Source organism: Lycorma delicatula, chromosome 1 (assembly GCF_047948215.1).
Source record: "Lycorma delicatula isolate Av1 chromosome 1, ASM4794821v1, whole genome shotgun sequence".
NCBI lineage: Eukaryota > Metazoa > Arthropoda > Insecta > Hemiptera > Fulgoridae > Lycorma > Lycorma delicatula.
The window spans coordinates 136,728,528-136,752,022 of record NC_134455.1 but is presented as its reverse complement, the minus strand read 5'-3'; the positions used below and the strand labels follow the sequence as shown (position 1 = coordinate 136,752,022).

The following is a 23,495-nucleotide window of genomic DNA, read 5'->3' as shown; positions in this document are numbered from 1 at the left end:
TTTTTAAAATAAATCATAGTAATAAATTACTTGTAAGGTTTTAATTTCTTCAAAAACTTACCTTAATACTGATTATTCCAAATCTTATCCAACAATGAATTCATGAACTCTTAAACAAAAGGGAACATTTGTGAGAGTTTCTTGATGTACTGGAAAATTATTTAAAATGGATGGAGCTACTTTTGAAGATATATGACACACTGTATTTACAGTTGTATTATTTATACTATAATGGTTCTTATGTAGCTTGTTAATATATTTTCGTTAAATTTCATCATGAATATCAGTAATGATATTTCATTAGAAATTGCTCACTTTGGATGTGAACAGAAAAAAGTTCTTACATTTCAAAAACAAATCATGAACTGAGTACAATTAAAATATAAACATACATTCCTTTTGTGAACACTTTACAATTTACAAAAAAATAAGTTTTACATGATCATCCTGATTTAGTTAGAGGATGGGTCTTTTTACAAACAATATCAGTTTGAAGTAAGAAAAAATAATTTTAAAATAGGATTACTATTTCAAGTACTGCAATAAAGAAAATATCCTGAATTTTTTATAATAAGTTACTTTTATTCTCTAAATTACAAATTGAAGAGTTTCATTTAAGAAATTAACATTACAAAATGTTTTAAATAATTAAATTTTATTGTATTAAAATTATAGCATCAAGAACTTGAATAGCATCAAGTAAATAAAATAATCTTAAATTATATGATGACAAGTAACATCAACATAAATACTCTTAAAATTAGGTCTTAATGACAAAGGGTCTTGATATTCATAACCTAAAAGGAAAATTTAAAAAAGTAGACAAGTAAACTGTTTAAATAGGAAAAGTTGTAAAAAAAAAAACTTCCAACTCTCCCTGTTTAAAGTCAATTTTTTATTTTCTGAACAATCTTCACAGCTTATGAGAAACGATCTTTTCTTATCTTAAAAATCAAGTTAAAAAAATTTCCCACCAATTTACTTAAAATGAAATTAAAAAATGTTGTTTTTCTTGAAACAATATTATTGTTGATAGGTTTTTAAATAATACTAAATAAAAAATATGAATTAACATGTTTGTGATCATACATTTTTATTCAAGACCGAAAAACCGCTTTGCTGGATGAAGTTGTGATGAAAATTTCCAATGCCATATTAAATTATTGTATACTGAAAGTACATGAGCCTGCTGACATTGTAAATATCTAGACAATCATATCAACTATAATTAACAAAATGTTCTGGATAGGACTTAGCTTTCTGCTTGATAGGTGCCATGTTTCTTAAAGGTCAACCAAAAATGTATTCATCTAAATACTTTCAAGGGTATTTAGAATTATTTAAACACAATTCTACTGAGCTTCTTCAGTGTTTTATGGAAGTAGATAAAACATAGATTCACCTCATGCTGGAAACCAAACAATGGGTGGGACAGGTATGTCAAAAGAAAGGGAAAATGGTTCCACTTGCAGGAAACAACATTGTAGGATCAGGAAAGGAAATCACAGAAACGATCCAGCCATAGGACCATAAATAATGTAGGATATGGAACCAAAGAAGTAATGAAGGACCACAGAAATGTGGGGTTTAATAAGGAAAATTAAAATAAATGTTGGGTTTAATGAATGATACCATTTAGGTAGAATATTTATGTTGATTTGGATATAGTGGACTGTAAAGAATAATACTAGGGCTGGAACAATTCCTTGGACTGGTATGAGAATAAAGATGCTTGATATATAAGATAAATGATATTTAATAACAAGATTCACTAAACTACAAGACATAGTAAATTCATGTAATGATACACTCGCTGATGGAGCAGAGCCGTGTTACTTATGACAAATGCTAAGCATGACTGACTTACAGAGCAGAGGATCTTGCTTATGACAAGTTCTAAACACGACTGATTTAATGATTAGTTATAAACAAACCTTACTACGATTCTCCCACCACTTCTCAATGTCCAATAGACATAGCTAGGGTTTTTTGGGATTCTAGTTGTGCTCATATACTATCTGGATTAAGATAGGACCATCACCAGGGAGTACTACACTTCACTACTGTATTAATTAAAAGGTCCTATTCAGAGTAAATGTCCACATCTGGTCAAAAAGAAAATGCTCTTTCATCACAATAATTCACCTGAACATGTTTCAGGTTGTTGTAAAACTCCATTTCACTTTGAAGTGTTTTCACACTTGTCCGATTTGGCTTCCAGCATTTTCTTCCCCCAAGAAATGACTCGCAGGATGAATATTCATTTCAAATGATGAGATCCAAGCTGTGACAACAGTTTATTTTACAGAGTTGAAAATCCTATTATACTGAGAGTTTTAAAAATTTGGAAAGTAGCTGATTTAAATTTATTGAATTGCAAAGTGAATGCATTGAAATTTTTTTATTTATTTCTGAAATATTGTGTTTTTTTTTGTCAGACTGAGAACTTTTCAAATGGTCTTCATATAATGTAACATAATGTATTGATCATCAAAATAAAACATTTATTAATTTTGATTAAGAAAGATAGCTCAGTTTAGACAGTTTTTTTACAACTTTCGCTATTCAAAAATTGTTCTGTAGTCATGATATGATGTACTTATATGATAAGTACATATCATGATATGATATTACTTATTTTAACATTACTGTTGATGCATCATCTGCTTCATCCTTTTCAGTCATTTCAACCATCTGAAAAATTAATTAACATTGAATAATTCAAACTTAATATACTAATAACTAAAAAGCATAATTCTTTGAATATTACAATTTATTTTAAAATAATTTTGTGTTTAATAAAGGTTTGTAATGAATTACACAGTGCAAATTTTCTCGTATTTTCTAGTATTAGTTTTCTACTATTAGTATATATTATATATTATGCACAACAGAAGACACCAATATAATGGTTGAAAATCGATAATGATGACAATAATAACCAGTTTTTTCATGTAAAAATACTAGAAATATAGTAGATAAAATAAATGCATTATTTATATTTTAATGGTTGTGTAGTCGACCTGTTGGACATGTAATTATAACACATGACCAGTATTTAATCTATCCACCCTATAAAATTAGCTACATATTATTTTAATATATAGTATTTTAAAATATATACAACTGTATGTGTACTTATACAAAAGACTTAAAATGATCTACTAACTGGTTGTTAGGTTAAAGATATTTAATAATATAGAATCTTAGTTTTTCAAATAATTTTGTTTTTAGTTCTAAGAATATTCTTCCTTAAAATTGAATTTTTTCAAAAAAATAAAAACTGCATTCACTTGGAATTATTTAATTTTCTGTTATACAGTTAAAACTGAAGTTATTCATTTAACCAAATTCTACTTTTTAACTTTTTATTTAGTAGTTGATCTTTCAAACAAATTGAGATGAAAAAAAAAAAAAATATTACAGTGTAAATATTACATTTTAAATTTTAAGTGTCAAAATCATATCTTTGGCTTGGTTACTGCATCCTCTAGCAACACATGTTAATTGTTTATGTGCATAACTGTGCAAATCATGCTTTGAGTATGTAACAATATCTTTTGTTTACATAATGAATATGCTTATTATATAATGCGCATTTATTATTTCTACTTAGCATAGTTAATTTTTATTGAACAAAAAAATAATAAAATGATTTTGATTTGAAAACAGGAAGAGAAAATAAAAGACACGAACATAAATATTTTACTTTGATATTAATTTATAACTAATGCCATAAGTAATGCATTGTGAATTTCTTTTTTTTAAGCAGACTGCATAAAGCTACACAGTATGTCTGTAAAGTTCTCTAACTAAATTAAAGTAAAATACAGATTTAAAAATAAATGAATTTACTCACATTAACCCTCTACATAGAACCCTTCTCTAATTACACACTTGTAACAGCGCCGGTAGAGCCCGTCAAAATCACTTTGTGGGATCGCCTTCAACTGCTCGGTGCAAACCCTTTGGATGGCCGGAATGTCGTCGAAAAAGTGACTTTTCATCTTCAACTCGAGTGTCGGGAACAAAACATTCGTCTGCTGGACTCAAGTCGGGTGGGATAAGATGATGATTTGATTTGAGGCGTCCCGAGGCATTGTCGTGCAAGACAGTCCAACTGCTTGAAAAATGCGATGTATCAGGCGTTTCATTACTTCCAAATAGAATTTAGAATTCACGGTTTGACAAGTTGCACGTGGACTTTCGCAATGTTTTTGTCGTGAACAGCTGTTGACGGCCTCCCGCTTCGTTCGTCGTCAGCCAACGACTTTTTACCGTGTATGTTGTCAACAGCTTCCACCACGCGTATGTTGTAGCACAAGATGTGGCTTCATCACCGAATGCGTGCCGTATTATGTATAGAATAAGTTTCAACGAAAGATTTTTGAAGTTGAACACAAAATTTTATCACGTTTCTCTGTTCCATGTCAGGAGCTCGCACAAGGTCACATGAACACAAAGTACTCGATCGAATATAACTTGTGACTGGAGTGAAGAAACGTGATGAAATTTTGTTCACACGCTCGTCAGACACCATACTACATACTTTATTGGTTGTCCAAGAGTTGGCGCTATTTGTATCGACTACAGAAATTTATTTCGGGAACTTTTCAGACATACTGTGTATCTTGATTTTTTTAAAGAAGTTCGAGCAAGTGTTTAAAAAAATTATTACTTTTTAACAAATCTCACTCTTTTCTTTTCCTGTTTAGCCTCCGGTAACTACCGTTCAGATAATACTTCAGAGGATGAATGAGGATGATATGTATGTAAATGAAGTGTAGTCTTGTACAGTCTCAGTTCGAACATTTCTGAGATGTGTGGTTAATTGAAACCCAACCACCAAAGAACACCGGTATCCACGATCTAGTATTCAAGTCCGTGTAAAAATAACTGGCTTTGCTAGGACTTGAACGCTAGAACCCTCGACTTCCAAATCAGCTGATTTGGGAAGACGCGTTCACCACTAGACCAACCCGGTGGCTCAACAAATCTCACTCTAAATGTACAAATAGAAAATCCACGTACTATCTACTAAAGAGAAGATTTACAATATTTTTTAAAGAAAATAGAATAACTACAAATGTCCTGCTGTGCACAAAACTGAAACTAAAAACAGTCATGTAATGAATCGATGCAAAATCTTTGTTTTGTAAATTAAGACGACAAGATGTGTTATGATTTTTTAGTTGGAAATGAATTCTCAAATCCTTTGAGATTACTTTGACATCCTTTTAAACATCATTGTTGGAGAAAATCCATCAAATTGGATTAACTTAGGAACTGTTTATAAAACATACATACTTACATTAACACCATGACGATTCTGTTTTTGTCTTTTTTTGTAGAAATAATTTGCTAATGGAGGAGTTAATAGTTCAAAATTATCACTATTAAATTTTCTTTCAGGATTTGTAATTAAACTAATTATTATTCCAATTACAATGAATGGAATAAATCCAAATAGTGGATACCACATGTAGCTCATTTCATAAAAAATAAAGTAGTATTGACTGTAAAAAAACAGAAATAAAAATTAGTACCATAACCATAATGGACCCTCCTGATGACCTGGTATGAAACCCAGCAATTTGACAAATCATATTTAAGATCAACTAACATCTCACACTGTGCACAAAGGAAAAATCACACAAGAGAGTTAAGTGGTTTTCTTTTTCATTTTTTACTGGGCCAAATAAATTGTTGCATATCAGATAAGAAGTCCACGGAACTATGACAATTACTCTGAAAGTGAAACAATATTTTATTTCAGCTTTCTATTCACCAATGGTCGTTATGATTAATTTTAAAGCAACATCCACAATCGGTAACTTCTACTCTTCAAATGTTTATTGATCAGTGCTGATGAGATAGAAAGTATAAACAATGTGACGGCTAATTTTTATCCAAATCGGTTGATAACCGATATATAACCCATCAATTGGTCTTCTATAAAATTTAAATTGACTATCCTTCTCTCTTACAATTTACTGGAATGGATTGGTCCAACAATACACTAGTAGACTGCTTCCAGTTGAATCACAAAATGAACAAAGCGCTTAGGGCATTGTTAGTGAGAAGATGATGTTTCATAAGATATTTTTATTACTAAGTTGTACTGTAGTTCATTATCAATGACTGGAATGCAAAGATTTTTTTGCTGAAAGTACAAGGATAGACCAGACGAGTATTGAGATTAGTGACTAAATTCAGAAATAGGGATAGGTTCTATTAATGATTATGGACACAAAATATCGAGGACAATACTGAATGCAGACACTGAAATAAATAGACAACTAACTACTTCATCGAAAAAATTAATTTTGCTTGTCAGCTGAAGTTTATCAGAAGTCAACCATTCATCAGTATACAAAACAGCTAAACCTATAACTATATCAAATTCAAAAAGAATCATTGAATTGTTAATCCCAGCAAAAAAAAAACAGCTAAAAAACATCTTCATCGATTTGATAGATTTTTAGATGTGGTTCATGTTACGAACTCGCTATTTTTTTCTGACAAGGTGTGGTTCCATTTTGATAGCTACATAAAACACCAAAACAGTAGGATTTGGGATTTGGGAAATCCCAAGATGTATCATGAAAAACCACTGGTCCACAAATCATTAAAAAATTTTTAGTACTATTTTCTTTGAGTGCACCATTAATACAGAGTAATATTAGAATATTTTATTGCACTCTTGAAAGAGGAAGATCGATACTGTTGATTACAACATTGTAAATAATATTATGCAAATTTAAACAATTGATTTTTTTAGTGAATTCTTGAGTGATCGCATCTCTGATAATGGCTTATGGTCACTGAGATCTTCAGATTTGAAAAGCCAGGGTTTTTCTTTGGGATGATTTCAAAGAAAAGACCTTTTCTTTTCTTTTTCTTTTTCCTGTTTAGCCTCAGGGAATTATCATTCAGGTGATACTCCAGAGGATGAATGAGAATGATATGTATAAGTGTAAATGAAGTCTTGTACAGTCTCAGTTCGACCATTCCTGAGGGTTGTGGTTAATTGAAACCCCCAACTACTAAAGAACACCGGTATCCATGATCTAGTATTGAAATCCGTATAAAAGTAACTACTTTTACTAGGACTTGAACGCTGGAACTCTCGACTTCCAACTGCATCAACAAAATGCAACTAAAGTTATAACTAACTGAAGTTCAGTGTTGAAGCTGTATCAAATATCCAATCGCAAACTCTGAAAACAGTTGCAAGAAATGCTGTGATAAGAGTGGAGAAGTGTGTTCGGTAAAATGGTGGCAACTTTAAGTATTTACTCTAGAATTCAAGATATAAAATTTTATAATAAACTGTATTTAATAAATTACTTATGAATTTTTCATTTAAGTATACCTACTGATATAAAGTTATGAAAAATAGTTGCATTTTATATGGGACATTCTGTGTAACAGAAATCAACTCCCTGATCCCTTCAGAGCACAAACTAACCTACTCTCCAGCTCTGTAGAGTACATCTATTACAGCCATAAATCACAGTTTTAACAAAATCTAGGATAAGTAATAATAAATTAATACAAACTTTTCAATAATAAAATAATTCAGAATAAAGATTACTTCTACTCTATAGAAAAATTATTATTTTATCTATACTATCATAAATGTTTAATATATTCATTTCCGTTTTAATCAGTAATCCAGCGTACTATAAATATTTTGAATTAAAAGTAAAATGGAACAATTAATCTAATAAAAAATGTTTTTATCACAAAATATAAACCTGTATATTTCAATAAATTTAAGCTTGACTACTCTTGAAACAACTCTTCTGAAACTAACAATCCATAATAGAAGTTATAGGAGAAAAAAGTCTCTCTTGTATAAGAATGGTATGTAGCCACAGCACAAATAACTATCGTGGATTACTCTCGTAGAAAAATAATCAATAAAAAAAAATATACATACTTTATAATCTTTAAAAAATAAAACAGATGTGAGAGTGAAATTAGAAAAGACAAGTCGTGCGGAACAGATACTTAATTAAAAAACAATCCATTTGCAAAAACAATTTTCATTGATGTAAAAATAAAATAAACAACTTTTTAGAAAAATAAAATTTATACAGCTATAAAAAGATAACCTGCAACTATAAAAATGCTATATTCTAACGTGTTATTCATGTAACCATTATATTTCAATCTGCCAAGTACCAGTCTCATTAAATGATTTTGAAAATGCCCATAATATGTTTTTTATCTGTAAAAGAATTGTATTCCAAGATCTGATGGACGATTTTGTGTAAAATTTTGTATTGTTATAATTCTGGAATGTATTTCTTTTGAAAAAGTATGGATATTTTAAAAATAGTTTCATCATTCTGGTATTGGGCAGAGTGATAAATAATGGTTAGATATAAAACTCTTTATCGCCATCAATTATTGTTTATAGATACTTAAATCTTTCTTTTTCAAAAATCTTCTGAAAAGCCATATTTTTTCCTATTCTTATGCAGATAAAAAAATTGAAAACATCACACAAGTTTTGTTTTATACATTTTAGGTTGAAAAGATTAATTATTCTAATACTGTAATTAAACTTTTTCAGTGACTTTTTTTGAATACATAGAAACATGAAAACGTCACCCACCAAGTTATAAGGTTCTTAATATATTACTGTGTGAACATAATGTAAGTTTTAACAGTCATACACCTGTAGCAGGATAAACAGTAAGCATGTTGCATAACATACTACTTATTAATAATAAATTTAACTAATAATTCTGAATTACACAGTAATTTTAAACTTAATTTAATAAAAATAAAGTATACAAGTAATGAGCTTTAAAAAAATGCTTGGCTTGCAATATTACAGTGAAAGAAATGTATATTAAGTAGACTTTTTTAATGATGTCATTGAACAATGAAACCATAATGCACCATTTTTCTTTGATATTACTCAAAGAAAAATTTGGTGCATTTATGTGTTTAAAAGTTATAAAATTTAGAATTAATTAAATAATACTTAAAATGATTAATATACTTACGTGTCTGGCACTTGGGAAAGAGTTGAATTACTCAAAGAAGAGATCGTTAAATTACTTAAATCAATGTAACTGCAGTTTTTTACAGACATAGGTAACCTTTGGAGTGGTGGCTTAGGGGTTCCAGAAGCTACCCAAATTGACAAAATTAAGCTTGAAATGAAACCGATAATGGCACCCTGTAACAAAAATTTACTTTAACAGCATTTTTATGAGTATATTGAGCTATTAAATCTAATATCGCTACTTTACAGTTACTGTATTGTATCCCTGTTAAGTAAAATGATCCTGCCAGATTCCTTTTTAGATATGAAAACAGATATACTACAAATAGTATATAACTCTAAGTCTGATAATAGTTATTCAGTTACATTTACATTGTGTAGAATTCATGAAGAGGCCCATCAGAATGATGGACAGTAGTAATTATTTGAAATGATAACTGTAATGGCTATTAGCAAATTTTGATGATTCCTCAACCTTAAAAATACAATTTTAGCATTGAAATTTTGGAAAGGTACATGAATGTTTGTATCTATTGTAGCTGAACTGCTCCAATGGCACGTGGTACCTTATGAATTTTGTGGTACCCCTTAAAATGGACTGTTTAGGTTTCTGTAGCAATGGCCCTGAAAAGGGCTGTTCATGTGTTTGATGAGGCAATGTTAGCTCGGCTTGACGGGTTGTAGTCGGGAAATTGCAGCTTGTCCATTGGAATCAAACCAAGCAGAGGAAGCTTGGTCACTACAGCTCGGCAGTGGTGACCTCCAGAGCCCTGCAGTGTTGGGTAAGGCCTGCTGCTTCGGCAGGATTGTTGGCATCTTCCCAGAGATCCCACCTTGGACCGGCCATTGGACTTCTTCCTTCTTCTTAGTCTTATCCTGGTTGTGGTACGAGTGTGAATGCTTTTACATTGCTTACATTGCATATGCTTATATAGTTGTTCGTGCATGATGGGGTGCCACTGCTACTGAGGTGGGGTGTTACATGCTCAATTGGCTGGGCAGGGAAGCGTGTGTGCAGGAGTGTATGTGAACTGCAGCTCCCCTGACATCTTACCATCTAGTTTCACATTTGCCGATGGAAAACATAGCATGTATGTACATAATTTAATGCCCCTTAAGCTGTCAAGATACTTTCTAGTGGTGTTAAATAATTATTTGAAGAAATAATTGTACCAATTATATGAATTTATTACATGATTAAATTAATTAATTTTTTTTTTTTTTCTTAATTCAGGCGTTAATTGAAAAGCATGGGTGTACTGAAAAATCATGTGCAGTGAGTCAGATTATGAAAATCCCCCAACAACTTTGAAACCATTCCAGATAGAATACTATAACTTCAGGATAAGGCATGGATCTACTACTTTACCTTTTGATGAGAAATAGAATTTCAACCCCTTCTTGGAGGGTAGCCCAGGGGTTGTAACTAAAATATCTTAAATGGTAACACCCTTTGTGTGATACCTCATTTTAAAGGTTTTTTTATGACACAAAAATTTTATAAATAAAAAGTCAGTACAATATCTCTACCAATAAAATGGCGGTGGGATAAATTTTGGATTTTAAAAATCACTAAATATAGTAAGTTCAAATAATAAAATTAAATAAAAAGAAATTAAACTGAATTAAATAAAAATTTTATATAATATATTTTGAAAGTTAACACAAAAAATTGTTTTTGTTCCAATTTAATGAGCAAATAAATAAAAATAATATCACCTAATCATGCTGATCAGCTGATCATTTAGGCCTCTTATCATTGTTGAAAAAATGAAGCTTACTTCATTGTTGTATAATATTCAACTTATACTGTTTCATTACTACAGTGTTAATATCTAATGAGAATTTATTGTGATTGCTTGGCTAATTGGTTTGGTCTAACTTTAGCATGTTTGTAAGCCACTTTTGTTATTTACATCTTTTTTTACCTTTTTGTAATTATTTTTTTTACTGAATTAATTTTTTCTTTGCTACCTGCTAACATTGTTATCAACATATCATTTAGTGAACAGGAGAGAGTCAGATTTTTAATGATGAGAAACTTTTGTGATAGATTTGGGTCGTATAATGATGTACAATCATAACGATGATTAAACGATGTATAATCGTAACGATGATCATAATGATTAAATAATCATAACCCTATTTCAAAAGATACAGTGTCCAAAACCATTAAATAATTTTAAGAAGATTTACAGGGAGCATCAATAATAGGGGAAAACCAGGGAGCCCTAAATCTGCAACAAATAATAATAAATCGTTGAGTGATTATACAGGAATTTATTGAGAATCCTCATTTCTCGACTCGAACAGCAGCAAGAGAACATAACATTAGCTGAAGTTCAGTGATTTGAACATTAAAAAGTGAAAATTTCAAAGCCTCCAAAATCCATCTGGTGCAAGAACTTAGTAAAAATGACCATGATCAAAAATTGAAGTTCTTGTTTAAACACGCCTACAAAACCAGATTTCTTCCCTGTCATATTAGGTGCTCCATCAGTCGTAATATACTGCATATACTGGTTATGGGTACTTTCAGTCCATAGGTCTTCTTGAAATTCATGAAAATTATTTATCCTTGCTGGCCTACCCTTTAATAATTGCATGCATGCTAAGTCTTAAGTAACTCAAACGTTATCATCAATACTTCTTATAAGTAGTAGTAACTGAGCAGTATCGTTTATGTCAGTACTCTAGTTCGTGGTAATAAAACAGAATTTAAACTGACTAATCCTTGATTCTAACTGTGACGATAGCTGTTTATCTATTGTTTCAATTCTAGAAGTAATTGTTTTTTTTGAGACAAATTGGCAGTCTCAAAATCCTTTGCTTTGTCAGGACACAAAATATCACAAACTTGGAACATGCAATATTTCACAAACTCCCCATCCGAAAGAACATAACTAGCATGTTAACTGCTTTTTGAGAACTATTTTGATTTTCAAAAATATTTTGCTGACCTAAGAGCTTTTAACGTAGATCTTCTGCTTTTTGTTTCCTTCCATCATCGGTCATAGCTTCATAACTGATATTGTTATGCTTAGATATAAAATTCCGGGAAATGTTAAATTCTTTGTAGATGGCCACAGTTTCATTACAAATAGGCACAATGGATTATCCTTAAAAGCTGTGAAAAAGTATTTCCAAGTCCAGTCATCTTTAAAAACATGGCACTCTGAATCAACTTTACGTTTTTTAGTTGCCATCTTGGCAAATCAGAAATGTCTCACAAATAATCACTAAAAAATAGCAAATAATAATAACCAACAACAATCTACTGGAGAGAACTACTGCATAAATAACAATTGACTCAGACTCACTGAGAGTATTAGGCTGTTAGGCGGCGGCTGGAGTGATGGGGGTAACACAAGTCGGTCTGTTGAGCACTACTATTGTGAACGCTCTGGTGGCGTTCCGTTCTGCTACCATGTGTGCAGAATACAGACAGAAAGAATACGATGTGATACGATACGAATGTGATGTACAACATGAATGTATGTGCGTGTTTGGTTGAGTGAAATGATCAGAACGCGGTAAAGAGTGTGTGTAAGGGACCATTCAGAACTGTGTCACGGGCCGGATTAGACCAGTTTAGGATCCACATCTGACCCGCGGACCATACTTTGTCCATCACTGTTCTAGAGTTTATTATATTCAGTTTTGGTTGGGGTCACCTTTAACCAAAAAACACAATTGAATCGGTCATTTAAGAAAGGGTTCAATGATAATCTCTCCACAAAAACCGTTTTTTTGTATGTATGTGTTTCTATAGGGTAGATACATATTCTGTAAAGAAATGGCTCGATTCCATTAGTATACGAGGTGTGTGAGAAAATTAATGAGATTGGTAACACTGCGAGCGATCTGGCAAAGCTGGGTCTACCGGTCTGTGCTAGGCCGGTTTGTTCATCCCTTCCACATGCTCAGTACGAGTTTAAACTCCGTTCATCCAACACATTATTTTTGACAGCGCCATCAGTGAAGTTGTGCTTTTGTTGTGTGTTACGAAAATGGAGCATTGGAATTTAGAGCAACGTTGTGCAATCAAGTTTTGTGTTAAACTTGGGGAATCCGCGAGTTTGACCTTTAAAAAGTTGAAACAGGCCTACGGGGAACATTGTTTATCAAGAGCACAAGTTTTCCGCTAGCACAAATCATTTGTGGAAGATCGAGAACACTTTGAAGAGCAGCCTCGCTCAGGGAGACCTTCAACTTCAAAATCTGACAAAAACATTGAGCGTGGGAGCGTTCTTGTGAGATCAGACCGTCGTTTAACAATAAGGATGATGAGTGAACAGTTGAATTTAAACACTTTCACCGTACAGCAAATTTTGACAGACGATTTGGACATGCGAAAGGTTTGTGAGAAATTGGTACCGAAAAACCTCACAACGGAACAGAAGGACAATCGAAGAAACGTGTGCGTTGATCTTCCTGAGAGGATTGACAATGATCAAAAAATCTTCAATCGTGTGATCACAGGTGATGAATCCTGGATATTTGAGTACGATCCTGAAACAAAGCGGCAAAGCGAAGAGTGGCACACTCCGTCAACTCCTCGACCGATAAAATGTCGAATGAGCAAGCCAAAGATCAAAACCATGCTGATTTGATTTTTTGACAGTAGCGGTATGATGTATAAAGAATTTGTTCCTTCAGAACAAACTGTCAACCAAGTATTTTACAAACGTATCCTTCAAAGGCTCAGAAAAAGTGAGTCGCGTGAGACCAGACATTGCAGTCATGGATGCTTCATCATGACAATGTCTCCTGTCACACAGCCATTTCTATCACGGAATGTTTTACCTCAAAACGGATTCCTACGGTTCCTCAACCTCTTATTCACCTGAATTTAGTCCTTATAACTTTTTCCTTTTCCCGAAGTTGAAACATGTTTTAAAAGGACGTCATTTTGGAACTCTGGAAAACATTCAAAAGACTGTAAAACCGACCAGTAAAAGCCCTACCAGTTGAAGCCTTCCAGCGCTGCTACCAGGAGTGGGAACAACGACTGCGCTGGTGTATAGCTGCCCAAGGAAACTACTTTGAAGGGGATAATATTGTTGTTTGAAAAAAATAAAAACTTTGGTAAGTAAAAAGTCGGTCTCATTTCTTCTCTCACACACCTCGTATATGGAAGATACAATCGTTTCAGAAGCGAGTTTCTTTATAGAAGCGACTTGACTCCAGAAGATGCGACCTTTCTATAATGAACGTACTGACATCTGGTGGTGAATTATGATAATATTTTTGAATTTCCTGTGGAATGCAGTCATTATTCATAACGAGAATATCACTATTTATATTACAAGATTAAACGTTAAAAAACTGTATAAAATATTCAAAGAAAAACACCCTACTAGTCAAATTAAATACAATTTCTATTTGCAATATTTCAATAATAAATTTGAACTTACTTTCGGGCAGTCCCAAATAAACGTATGTATAACATGCGAGAACTTGTAGTAAAAAAGAAAAACCCCACATCGAATGAACGTGCCAAACAAGTCGCTGCTTCTGAATACACGGTTCACAAGAGCCGTCCTAAAAAGTTTTTTACTAAAATCAAATAAAGTAAGAAAGGCATATGATTATCTCACTCCATTTCGACTCTAAGGCAAAACCTGTCCCTGCCGTGAATCCTAGTGTAGGATATATTTATCTCCTACAATTAAGATTTTTTATGTATTTAACATGCATAATCTAGGTACAGGAAAATCTGTTATGTATGTATACCGACAAGGTGAAGGGAAAAATGGTGCAAACGAAGTTTGTTCCTTCATTCTAGGTTATATAAAACGTCCCTCATACAGTGATCCGATTCTATCTCTTCTAAGATGGATGAGCGGGACAAAACAAAAATCTCTCTCCAATTAAAATATGCACAGCCTTAACGAGACCAAACGATTTGAAAAAAGATCGGGTGGGGCTGTGTCGGAGCGCACGGCCGTTGGTTTAACGTGAAACGTTATAGACCTCGGATGAAGTTCCTTCGAGCTACAGACTGACCATTCAAGTTAAATGGGATAGCCACCATCATATTTGTTTTTTGAACAATACTGAAAGTCTCCAATGAGAAATTTTAGTTCTTTCATTTGGTCAGCTCTACAGTCGGTATGTACGTCAGCGAGTCACTTTTAGTGTATCGGATTAAAATAAAAACGAGACATTGACTTCGTACTAAATTTAATTAAAATGATACATTATATTTATTTCGACTAATATTCGATGACAATTTTGTTCTGTGATATGAGAAGAAAAAGACATAAGCCATAATAAGCAGCGGTAGAGGTGCTCGCGCCGTCGGCGTCGTTCACCGAGCACTCCGTGCCAGCTTTGCGACGCTCCCGAAACAGTCTCGCTCGCTCGGCACCGGTCATCGGGGTATCTATGCGTAGCCCATAACCTTTCCAGCAACATGCGTAATTTGTATTTCCGGTTGGTTTTTGCGCGGCCTGAGACTGACATATTGAATTTTTGTACTTTTTACACGTAAATATCGTCCAAAATGCACTTACTATTATTTAAATCGATCTGTCTTACAAACTCTAAACACAAACACATGAATCACCACGCTATCAATTCTAAGTCATGAGCTAAATTGAATGAAAATGAACGAGAGCGTCAGTTCTGGCTGATCTGCGCTGTGTCCCCTCCCCGTCAACCCGTTCACGTAAAGTTTTATTCGTTACTTTTAAAAAAAAATTACATACCTTAAACTCTTCTTCCTGTTCAATCGACTTTACTTCAAATAATTTTTACTTCCTTGTACGAAGTAAAGGAAGTATTGTAATCGGGAAAAATTTCGGTTTTCAGATTTCAATGGGAATATCGATTTTGATCATCCCTGAATCCGTTTTGACTAGTTTCCGCGTGACGTCTGTACGTAAGTATGTAAATATCTCGCGTAACTCAAAAACGAATAGTCGTGGGATATTGAAATATTGAATTTAGGACTGTTGTAACATCTAGTTGTGCACCTCCATTTTTGATTGCAATTGACTGAACCAAAAGTGTCCAAAAAAGTCTAAAATCCAAAACGATATGGATTTTGGAGTTTTTCTTAACTGCAGTAATAAGCCCTCATTGAAAGCTTTCCAACGATATATCATAAGTGGTACTTATTTTCGTTGATTCCAGAGTTACAGCCAAATAATATTTTAATTAACGAAATATGTGGATCTTAGGGGAAGGCACATCGCTTCGATTAGACTTCATCTTCTCTTTTTAACCTTTTTTTTTTTTAATTTAAATATATTGCTTTATTAATAATTATTAACCTCTCATGGTAAAACATTTTTACGAGAAATAATAATTCAATAATAACAAAAAAGAAAAAATATCAGAAGTTTTTAATGAAAAAGGTTTTATTTACTTTTCATTTTATAAAAATGTATAAATGTAATTTAACAGACGTATAAGGAAGTCATGTGTTGTCTAGATCAGATTTTATTCGATATCAGTATCATTCTGATTAAAACAAGTTTTTACTTATATTACAGAAATTTTTGTTTTCTTGAACGGAAGAAATGATATCTTTTTTTTTGTGTTTTTTTTTTGCGGACCATTTTTAACCACTCGGAGGCAAACGGTAATCGCCTAGACGACGCTACCTTGGTTGGCCCTGAGTAAAGTGTTTTTAGATAAACGTGATTTTTAGATTTTGTTTTCTAAATTGAGGCCAATATGACTTCATGAAAGGGATTGGCACCGACGATTGCATCTTAAATGCTCTTGCCGAGGTGAAAAGCGCCGACTGCAAATACAGAGTGATTCAAAGAAACGGGAAATTTAAAAAATTAAATAACGTTAATGAAAATTTTTTTTAGAAAATGAATTTTATTTCATTTAATTGCACAAATGTTGCCATTTTAGGATACATACATTTTAGTTTATTTTTTAAAGATGACATCTTGCGGGTGAACTCCTCTTCTACGTAAACACTCACGAAGTCTCTTCGTTAAATTGTTCATGGTTTGACGTAACATCTCAACTGGAATTTCCGCAATTGCTTCTCGGATCTTTGCCTTCAGTTCTTCCGTTGTAGCAGGTCTACTGTGGAACACTTTGCTTTTAAGGTGACCCCACAAAAAGTAATCGCAAGCTCAGAGATCAAGCGATCTGGGAGGCCATCTAATGTCACCATTTCGTGAAATGACAAGTTGTCCAAACAATTGGCGTACAGCTGCCATCGATATTCGTGCAGTGTGTGACGTTGCTCCGTCTTGTTGAAACCAGGCTGTGTTAAGAATCGGTGGAAATCTCTTTGGTTGTTCCACAACAAAGGTTTCAAGCATGGCTACATAACGAGCCGACGTCACTGTAATCGCAAGACCGTTGTCATCCTCAAAAAAATAAGGGCCTATAACACCGTAAGATGATAGAGCACACCACACGGTCACTTTCTGGCTGTGCAATGGACGCTGGTGTAGCTGCGTAGGATTTTCGTGTGCCCAGTATCTGAAATTTTGCTTGTTAACAAATCCACTGAGGTGGAAATGCGCTTCGTCTGACATCCACAGTTCGTGAATGCTCCCAACACACTGTCATTTTTTTTGTAAAACGCTTTGATAGCAAATGCACGTTGCGCACCACTCCAAGGATCCATGACAACTAAATGGCAGGTTAGGTTAGAGAGGCTGGCGCCACTTATCAAGTGGTACCAATCGCCCACGGCAAGTTGCGGCGGACGCCGTCTCTGTGATGCACAAACTTTGAAGGATTGCTCGGAAGGATTACGGGCTGTCGGGCCGTCAAATGTACGTTGTGTACTTAGGTGTCTTCGAGAGCATGATCACATACGCGGCGCCAATTTGTGCGCATCGGTTGGATAGAAATAGAGCACTGCTTCAAAATTTAAGGAGTGCCCAGCGCTGAGCCTTGACAGTATGCACTGGTGTTTTTAAAACAACCTCCTACGAGGCTACCACCGTATTGGGAAAGGCTCCCCCAATCGATTTAGTGGTGAAAGTTCGGGCAGCCACGTGAAAGTTGCGAAGAGGTCGGGAAGCCGAGGCATTTGGGGTGCGGTTTCAAACCGGGCTAGAACCGGAGCGGAACGGTGATCACAATGCACTGGATCTAAATTTCGTTCAGTTGCCCATTTCTCGCCTGCGGAAGAGGCTACGGAGCCTCGCGATGGAGGCATGGCAGCTTGAATGGCACACCACGACTAATGATCCTTGTATAGGTTTATACAGGATCTGAGGGGATGGTATGCCTCGAATTCATTTTTAAGGGCAGCGGGTGCCCAAGTGCCACCAACCATGTGGATTTGAAGCAATGTCTGTTTCGGTTTCACCTAGCGGCTGATGAGTTGTGTGTCTGCGGGGAGTCCAGTCGAACGAACATATGATGTTCGACTGCCCTGCTCTTGGGGGGGGGGGCCAGAAACCGGGCCACCCTGGAACTTAGAGGTCAGGGGGAAAACTGGCCGCTCATAAACGGCGAGTCAGTGTGGCGAGAGCCGCATTGTCGGACCGTGTGGGAGTTCCTCGATGAGGTTGCGAAGTTCAACCGTCATCGCTAGAGTTTTTTGTTTAATCTGGGTTATACTGATTCCTATAGCGCCGCTGTGGGAAGTTTTTCCTGAGGTAATGGCTGACCACCAGCCAGATATAAGTTCCAAGCGCTTTAAATGGTGGACAGGCACTAGCTTGCATACAGGGACCGAGGCGTGACAGCCTAAATTGCTGTCTTTTATTTTATAACGTGATAATTTTTAGTTTATTAGTAACAAGGGGCGCCTCCCCGATTTAGATTTAGTTTGACAAGTGAGCGGTTGGGACACATAAGCGGGTGGTGAATAGCACCCTGCTTAATCCGCTCACGCTGATAGGTAGCTCAATAGGAGCTTTTAGGTAACGAGGTCGCTAAACTGTTTTAGAGGCACAGTAGCCGTATCTTGGCACTGACATTTGCTCTATGCTCTAGGGCGACCGAATGGGGTGGTGGCGGGAGAAATGTCAGTTAACCAAAACCTAACCCAGCCTGTGCATATAGCTAACATTGCTGTCTTGCCCGTCAGGGTCCCTCCTGGTTGATTGAGACATCATGACTACCGCTTCTGGTTGCCACTATACCCCTTCCCAGGAAGGCCCTTCCAGTCCCTATACTCTAATCAGAGTCCGCATACCCCTCCCGAATCGCGCGCTCACCTCACATATCTTGAGGGTCCTCAATCCTTCATCGGAGCGCCCCAATCCAACCACTCTTTCATGTAGATGGACTAGAAACGTCGTCAGCATGGAGGAAGAAATGATTTCTACAAGACTCTTACGGTACGGTTTACAATTTCATTGTAATTTTTTTTGATGATATCTACGTAATAAAAATATTATTACTATTAACTGTGATATCACAAAATTTACGCCAAGAATCACTTAAAAAATGTCAGACCTTCACAAAATACAGTTTGATCATGAAATTCCAATATCGGCAACAACAACATAGCATATTGAAGTGCAATACAAAAATATTTTTCATTAAAAACCAAATTAAAAGTATACATACAATATTTATTACTTACCTTTGCGTTACAAAAGTGTACAAACATTCCTAGTGTGAATAAGGCGAGCAGTGGTGACGTGGAACACAATTTCACTGTGAGAACAACCTGTATAATACTGGTTGCATGTCTCAGTGTTAATGCTGCAACTACGGAAAATATACTACTAATAACAACAACAAATTTAGCATAAAATAAAGCTTTACTCTCTGGATAATCAGATTTAAAACATTTCAGATGTATAGGCTGAAAAAATAAAGAAAACATAAATAATATTATATATATTTATATATAGTGTTTCTAAAATGGTAGGCTGGCTATACTTTATCGGATTGTATTTGTAAAACTAAACAAAAAATATCTTAAGGAAAAATGACAATTTCTACTTCGTTCTCCTTCTGTCCGCCATTTTATTATTTTTATATAAAAATTTATTTCTCAAGTTCTGATAGAGGAATCACATTAATATTAGGTAAGCGTCTTGGTAATAAAATTTTAAAATTAGAAACAAATCAGGACTTAAATACCTTTGAAAATTAAAAATATGGCAGCCATGTTTATTTTTCAATCTGTTATATCTCCATAAATATTAGTTTTATAACAATTTAAGTTATAGCCAAAATATTAAGTCTTTTATTTTGAACAAAATGACATTTTATTTTTTAAATTCGGTTAACTAATAGTCGAGTTATGGGAGAAAATTGATGTAACTTTGTGTCTGTTTTCATGTCCTCCACTTTACGTTATATTCGATTAAATATATATTTTTTTTATTTTTTATTTATTGTAAATTACTATCAAATTAAGTAATATTTTTTTTTTTTTACCATAATAGACCTAATAATTAAAAAAATAAAACTATCTATGATAATTTTACGGTAATTGTAGAACATTAGGTGAATTTTTTTTTTTTTTAAAGAGTTACAATTATTAAAAGTTATAAGCGATTTTCAAAGTATCCACCATTAGAAAGATAAGGTAGAAAATGTAGAATAAGAATGTGAGAATGTTAAAAGGAAATCCTTAAATTAGCAGAAGCGAACGTAGGCGGAACAAAGAAAACTGGTAGAAAACCTTGGATTTCAGAGGATATGTTGCAGCTGATGGATGAACGAAGAAATATAAAAATGATAGTAATGAAGAAAGGAAAAGGAACTATCGACAATTAAAAAATACTATAAACAGGAAGTGCAAACTAGCGAAAGAAGAGTGGATTAAAGAAAAGTGTTCAGAAGTGGAAAGAGAAATGAACATTGGTAAAATAGACGGAGCATACAGGAAAGTTAAGGAAAATTTTGGGGTACATAAATTAAAATCTAATAATGTGTTAAACAAAGATGGTACACTGATTTATAATACGAAAGGCAAAGTCGATAGGTGGGTGGAATATATTGAAGAGTTATACATTGGAAATGAAATAAAAAATGGTGTTACTGAGGAAGAAGAGGAAATCGAAGAGGATGAAAGGGGAGAAAAAATACTGAGATCTGAATTTATGAGAGTATTAAAACATTTGAATGGCAGAAAGGTTCCTGTAATAGACGGAATACCTGCACTGTGCAATGCAGGTGAGGAAGCGATTAATAGATCGTACAAACTGGTGTGTAATATTTACAAAAAAGGAGAAGTTCCATCAGACTTCAAAAAGAGTGTTATAGTCATGATACCAAAGAAAACAGTAGCAGATAAATGTGAAAAATACAAAACAATTAGCTTAACTAGTCATGCGTCAAAAATCTTAACTAGAATTCTGTACAGAAGAATTGAGAGGAGAGTGGAAGAAGTGTTAGGAGAAGACCAATTTGGTTTCAGGAAAAGTATAGGGACAAGGGAAGCAATTTTAGCGCTCAGATTAGTAGTAGAAGGAAGATTAAAGAAAAACAAACTAACATACTTAGCATTTATAGACCTGTAAAAGGCGTTCAATAACGTAGACTGGAATAAAATGTTCAGCATTTTAAAAAAATTAGGGTTCAAATACAGAGATAGAAGAATGATTGCTAACATTTACAGGAACCAAACAACAACAGTAATAATTGAAGAACATAAGAAAGAAGCCGTAATAGAAAAGGAAGTCCGACAAGGACGTTCCCTATCCCCGTAACTTTTTAATCTTTACGTAGAACTAGCAGTTAATGATGTTAAAGAACAATTTAGATCCGAAATAGCAGTACTAGGTGAAAAAAAAAAAGATGCTACGATTGCCTGATATAGTAATTCTAGCTGAGAATAAAAAAGATTTAGAAGAAACAATGAACGGCATGGATGAAGTCCTATGCAAGAAAATAAACAAGAACAGAACGAAAGTATTGAAATGTAGTAGAAATAACGAAGATGGACCATTGAATGTAAAAATAGGAAAAGAAAAGTTTACGGAGGTAGAAGAATTTTGTTATTTGGGAAGTAGAATTACTGAAGATGGACGAAGCAGGAGCGATATAAAATGCCGAATAGCACAGGCGAAATGGAGCCAACATTCAGAAATATAATTTGTTTACATCAAAAATTAATTTAAATGTCAGGAAAAGATTTTTAAAAGTATATGTTTGGAGCATAGCTTTAAATGGAAGTGAAACTTGGATGATTGGAGTACCTGAGAAGAAAGGATTAAAAGCTTTTGAAATGCAGTGCTACAGGAGAATGTTAAAAATCAGATGATGGATAATGTGAGAAATGAAGAGGTGTTGCGACAAATTGATGAAGAAAGAAGCATTTGGAAAAATATAGTTAAAAGAAGAGACAGACTTATAAGCCACATATTAAGGCATCCTGGAATAGTCGCTTTAATACTGGAGGGTCAAGTAGAAAGAAAAAATTGTGCAGGCAGGCAACGTTTGGAATATGTAAAACAAATCGCTAGAGATATGGGATTTAGGGGGTATACTGAAATGAAACGACTAGCACTAGATAGGGAATCTTGGAGAGCTGCATCAAACCAGTCAAATGCCTGATGATAATATATATATATATATTATTTAAATAAAATCATACCTTTATAAAATCTTCAACAATCATTGCGGCCATGGAATTTAAATTTGATGAAATTGTACTGAGACTTCCAGCAATTATTCCAGAAATAAATAACCCAGCAATGCCAGGAATAAAAGACAAATTCTTCAAAACGTATAATACTACAATTTCATCATATTTCTTTATCTGTCCTGATCTGAAAGGTAAACAATATTATTCTTCTAGTATGAAAATTATTCACAAATAAACAATTTCAAATATCATTTCACAAAATATATCCTGATAATAATAATAATAATAATAATAATAATAATAATAATTTTCTTTTTTTTTCTTTTTTTTGAGGAGGGAGGTGGAAATGCATTTACCCACGGAGTTTCGGGCTCCCGCTGATGGTATTATCCAATCATTATCAGCAGACTACCGACTAAAACCACCCCCCTTTCTGCCAGGGCTCGACCCGGAACCGTTTAACACATTACTTCCGGTCGAGTCCTCCTATACTAGCCTGTTAGGTGCTACCTAATTTTCAGGACTATCCAGGTCAACCTTTTTGACCCTGAGTATGTTGCCGACGAATCGGGCTACACTTTCCCAGCTGCTCAGGTCACGGAGCATCATCGCAACCACGTTGTGGGGACTCAGTGCTCTGTGATCCGCCTCTAGTGTCCCTCGATCTGCCGCCCACCGAGCACATTTGAAAAAGGTGTGCTAAGCGTCGTCCCGTACACCGGGACAATACAGGCAGTCGGGGGACGGCCCTTTCCCTATGACATGGAGGTAAGCGCGGAAGTACCCGTGACCCGTTAAAAATTGGGTCATGTAGTACTCCACTTCTCCATGTCGTCGCTCCGTCCACGGTCTGACCAGAGGAATAAGCCTTGCGGTCCATCGTCCTCTGGTCTCGTGGTCCCAGGTCTCTTGCCATGCGAGGAACGTGCGAGTGCGTTCCTCGTTGGCAATGGTCGCTAGGTCTTCGCCTCCCCGTCGCCT

The 23,495-nt window shown here is 34.4% G+C and overlaps 1 protein-coding gene across 1 annotated transcript in view; it reads right to left on the bottom strand.

Annotated features, from left to right (window-relative positions):
* Positions 1-759: 759 nt before the first annotated feature.
* The window catches only part of LOC142322748 (putative sodium-dependent multivitamin transporter), a 46,861-nt gene continuing 24,125 nt past the window's right edge, over positions 760-23,495 (bottom strand). Inside the window, exons 7-11 of the mRNA XM_075361823.1 lie at positions 22,524-22,698; positions 19,554-19,778; positions 9,024-9,199; positions 5,312-5,516; positions 760-2,694 (exon numbers count right to left, since the gene is read on the bottom strand). Of these exons, the coding sequence (XP_075217938.1) occupies positions 2,635-2,694; positions 5,312-5,516; positions 9,024-9,199; positions 19,554-19,778; positions 22,524-22,698 (841 nt within the window). The 3' untranslated portion in view covers positions 760-2,634. The remainder of the gene's footprint in view (positions 2,695-5,311; positions 5,517-9,023; positions 9,200-19,553; positions 19,779-22,523; positions 22,699-23,495) is intronic.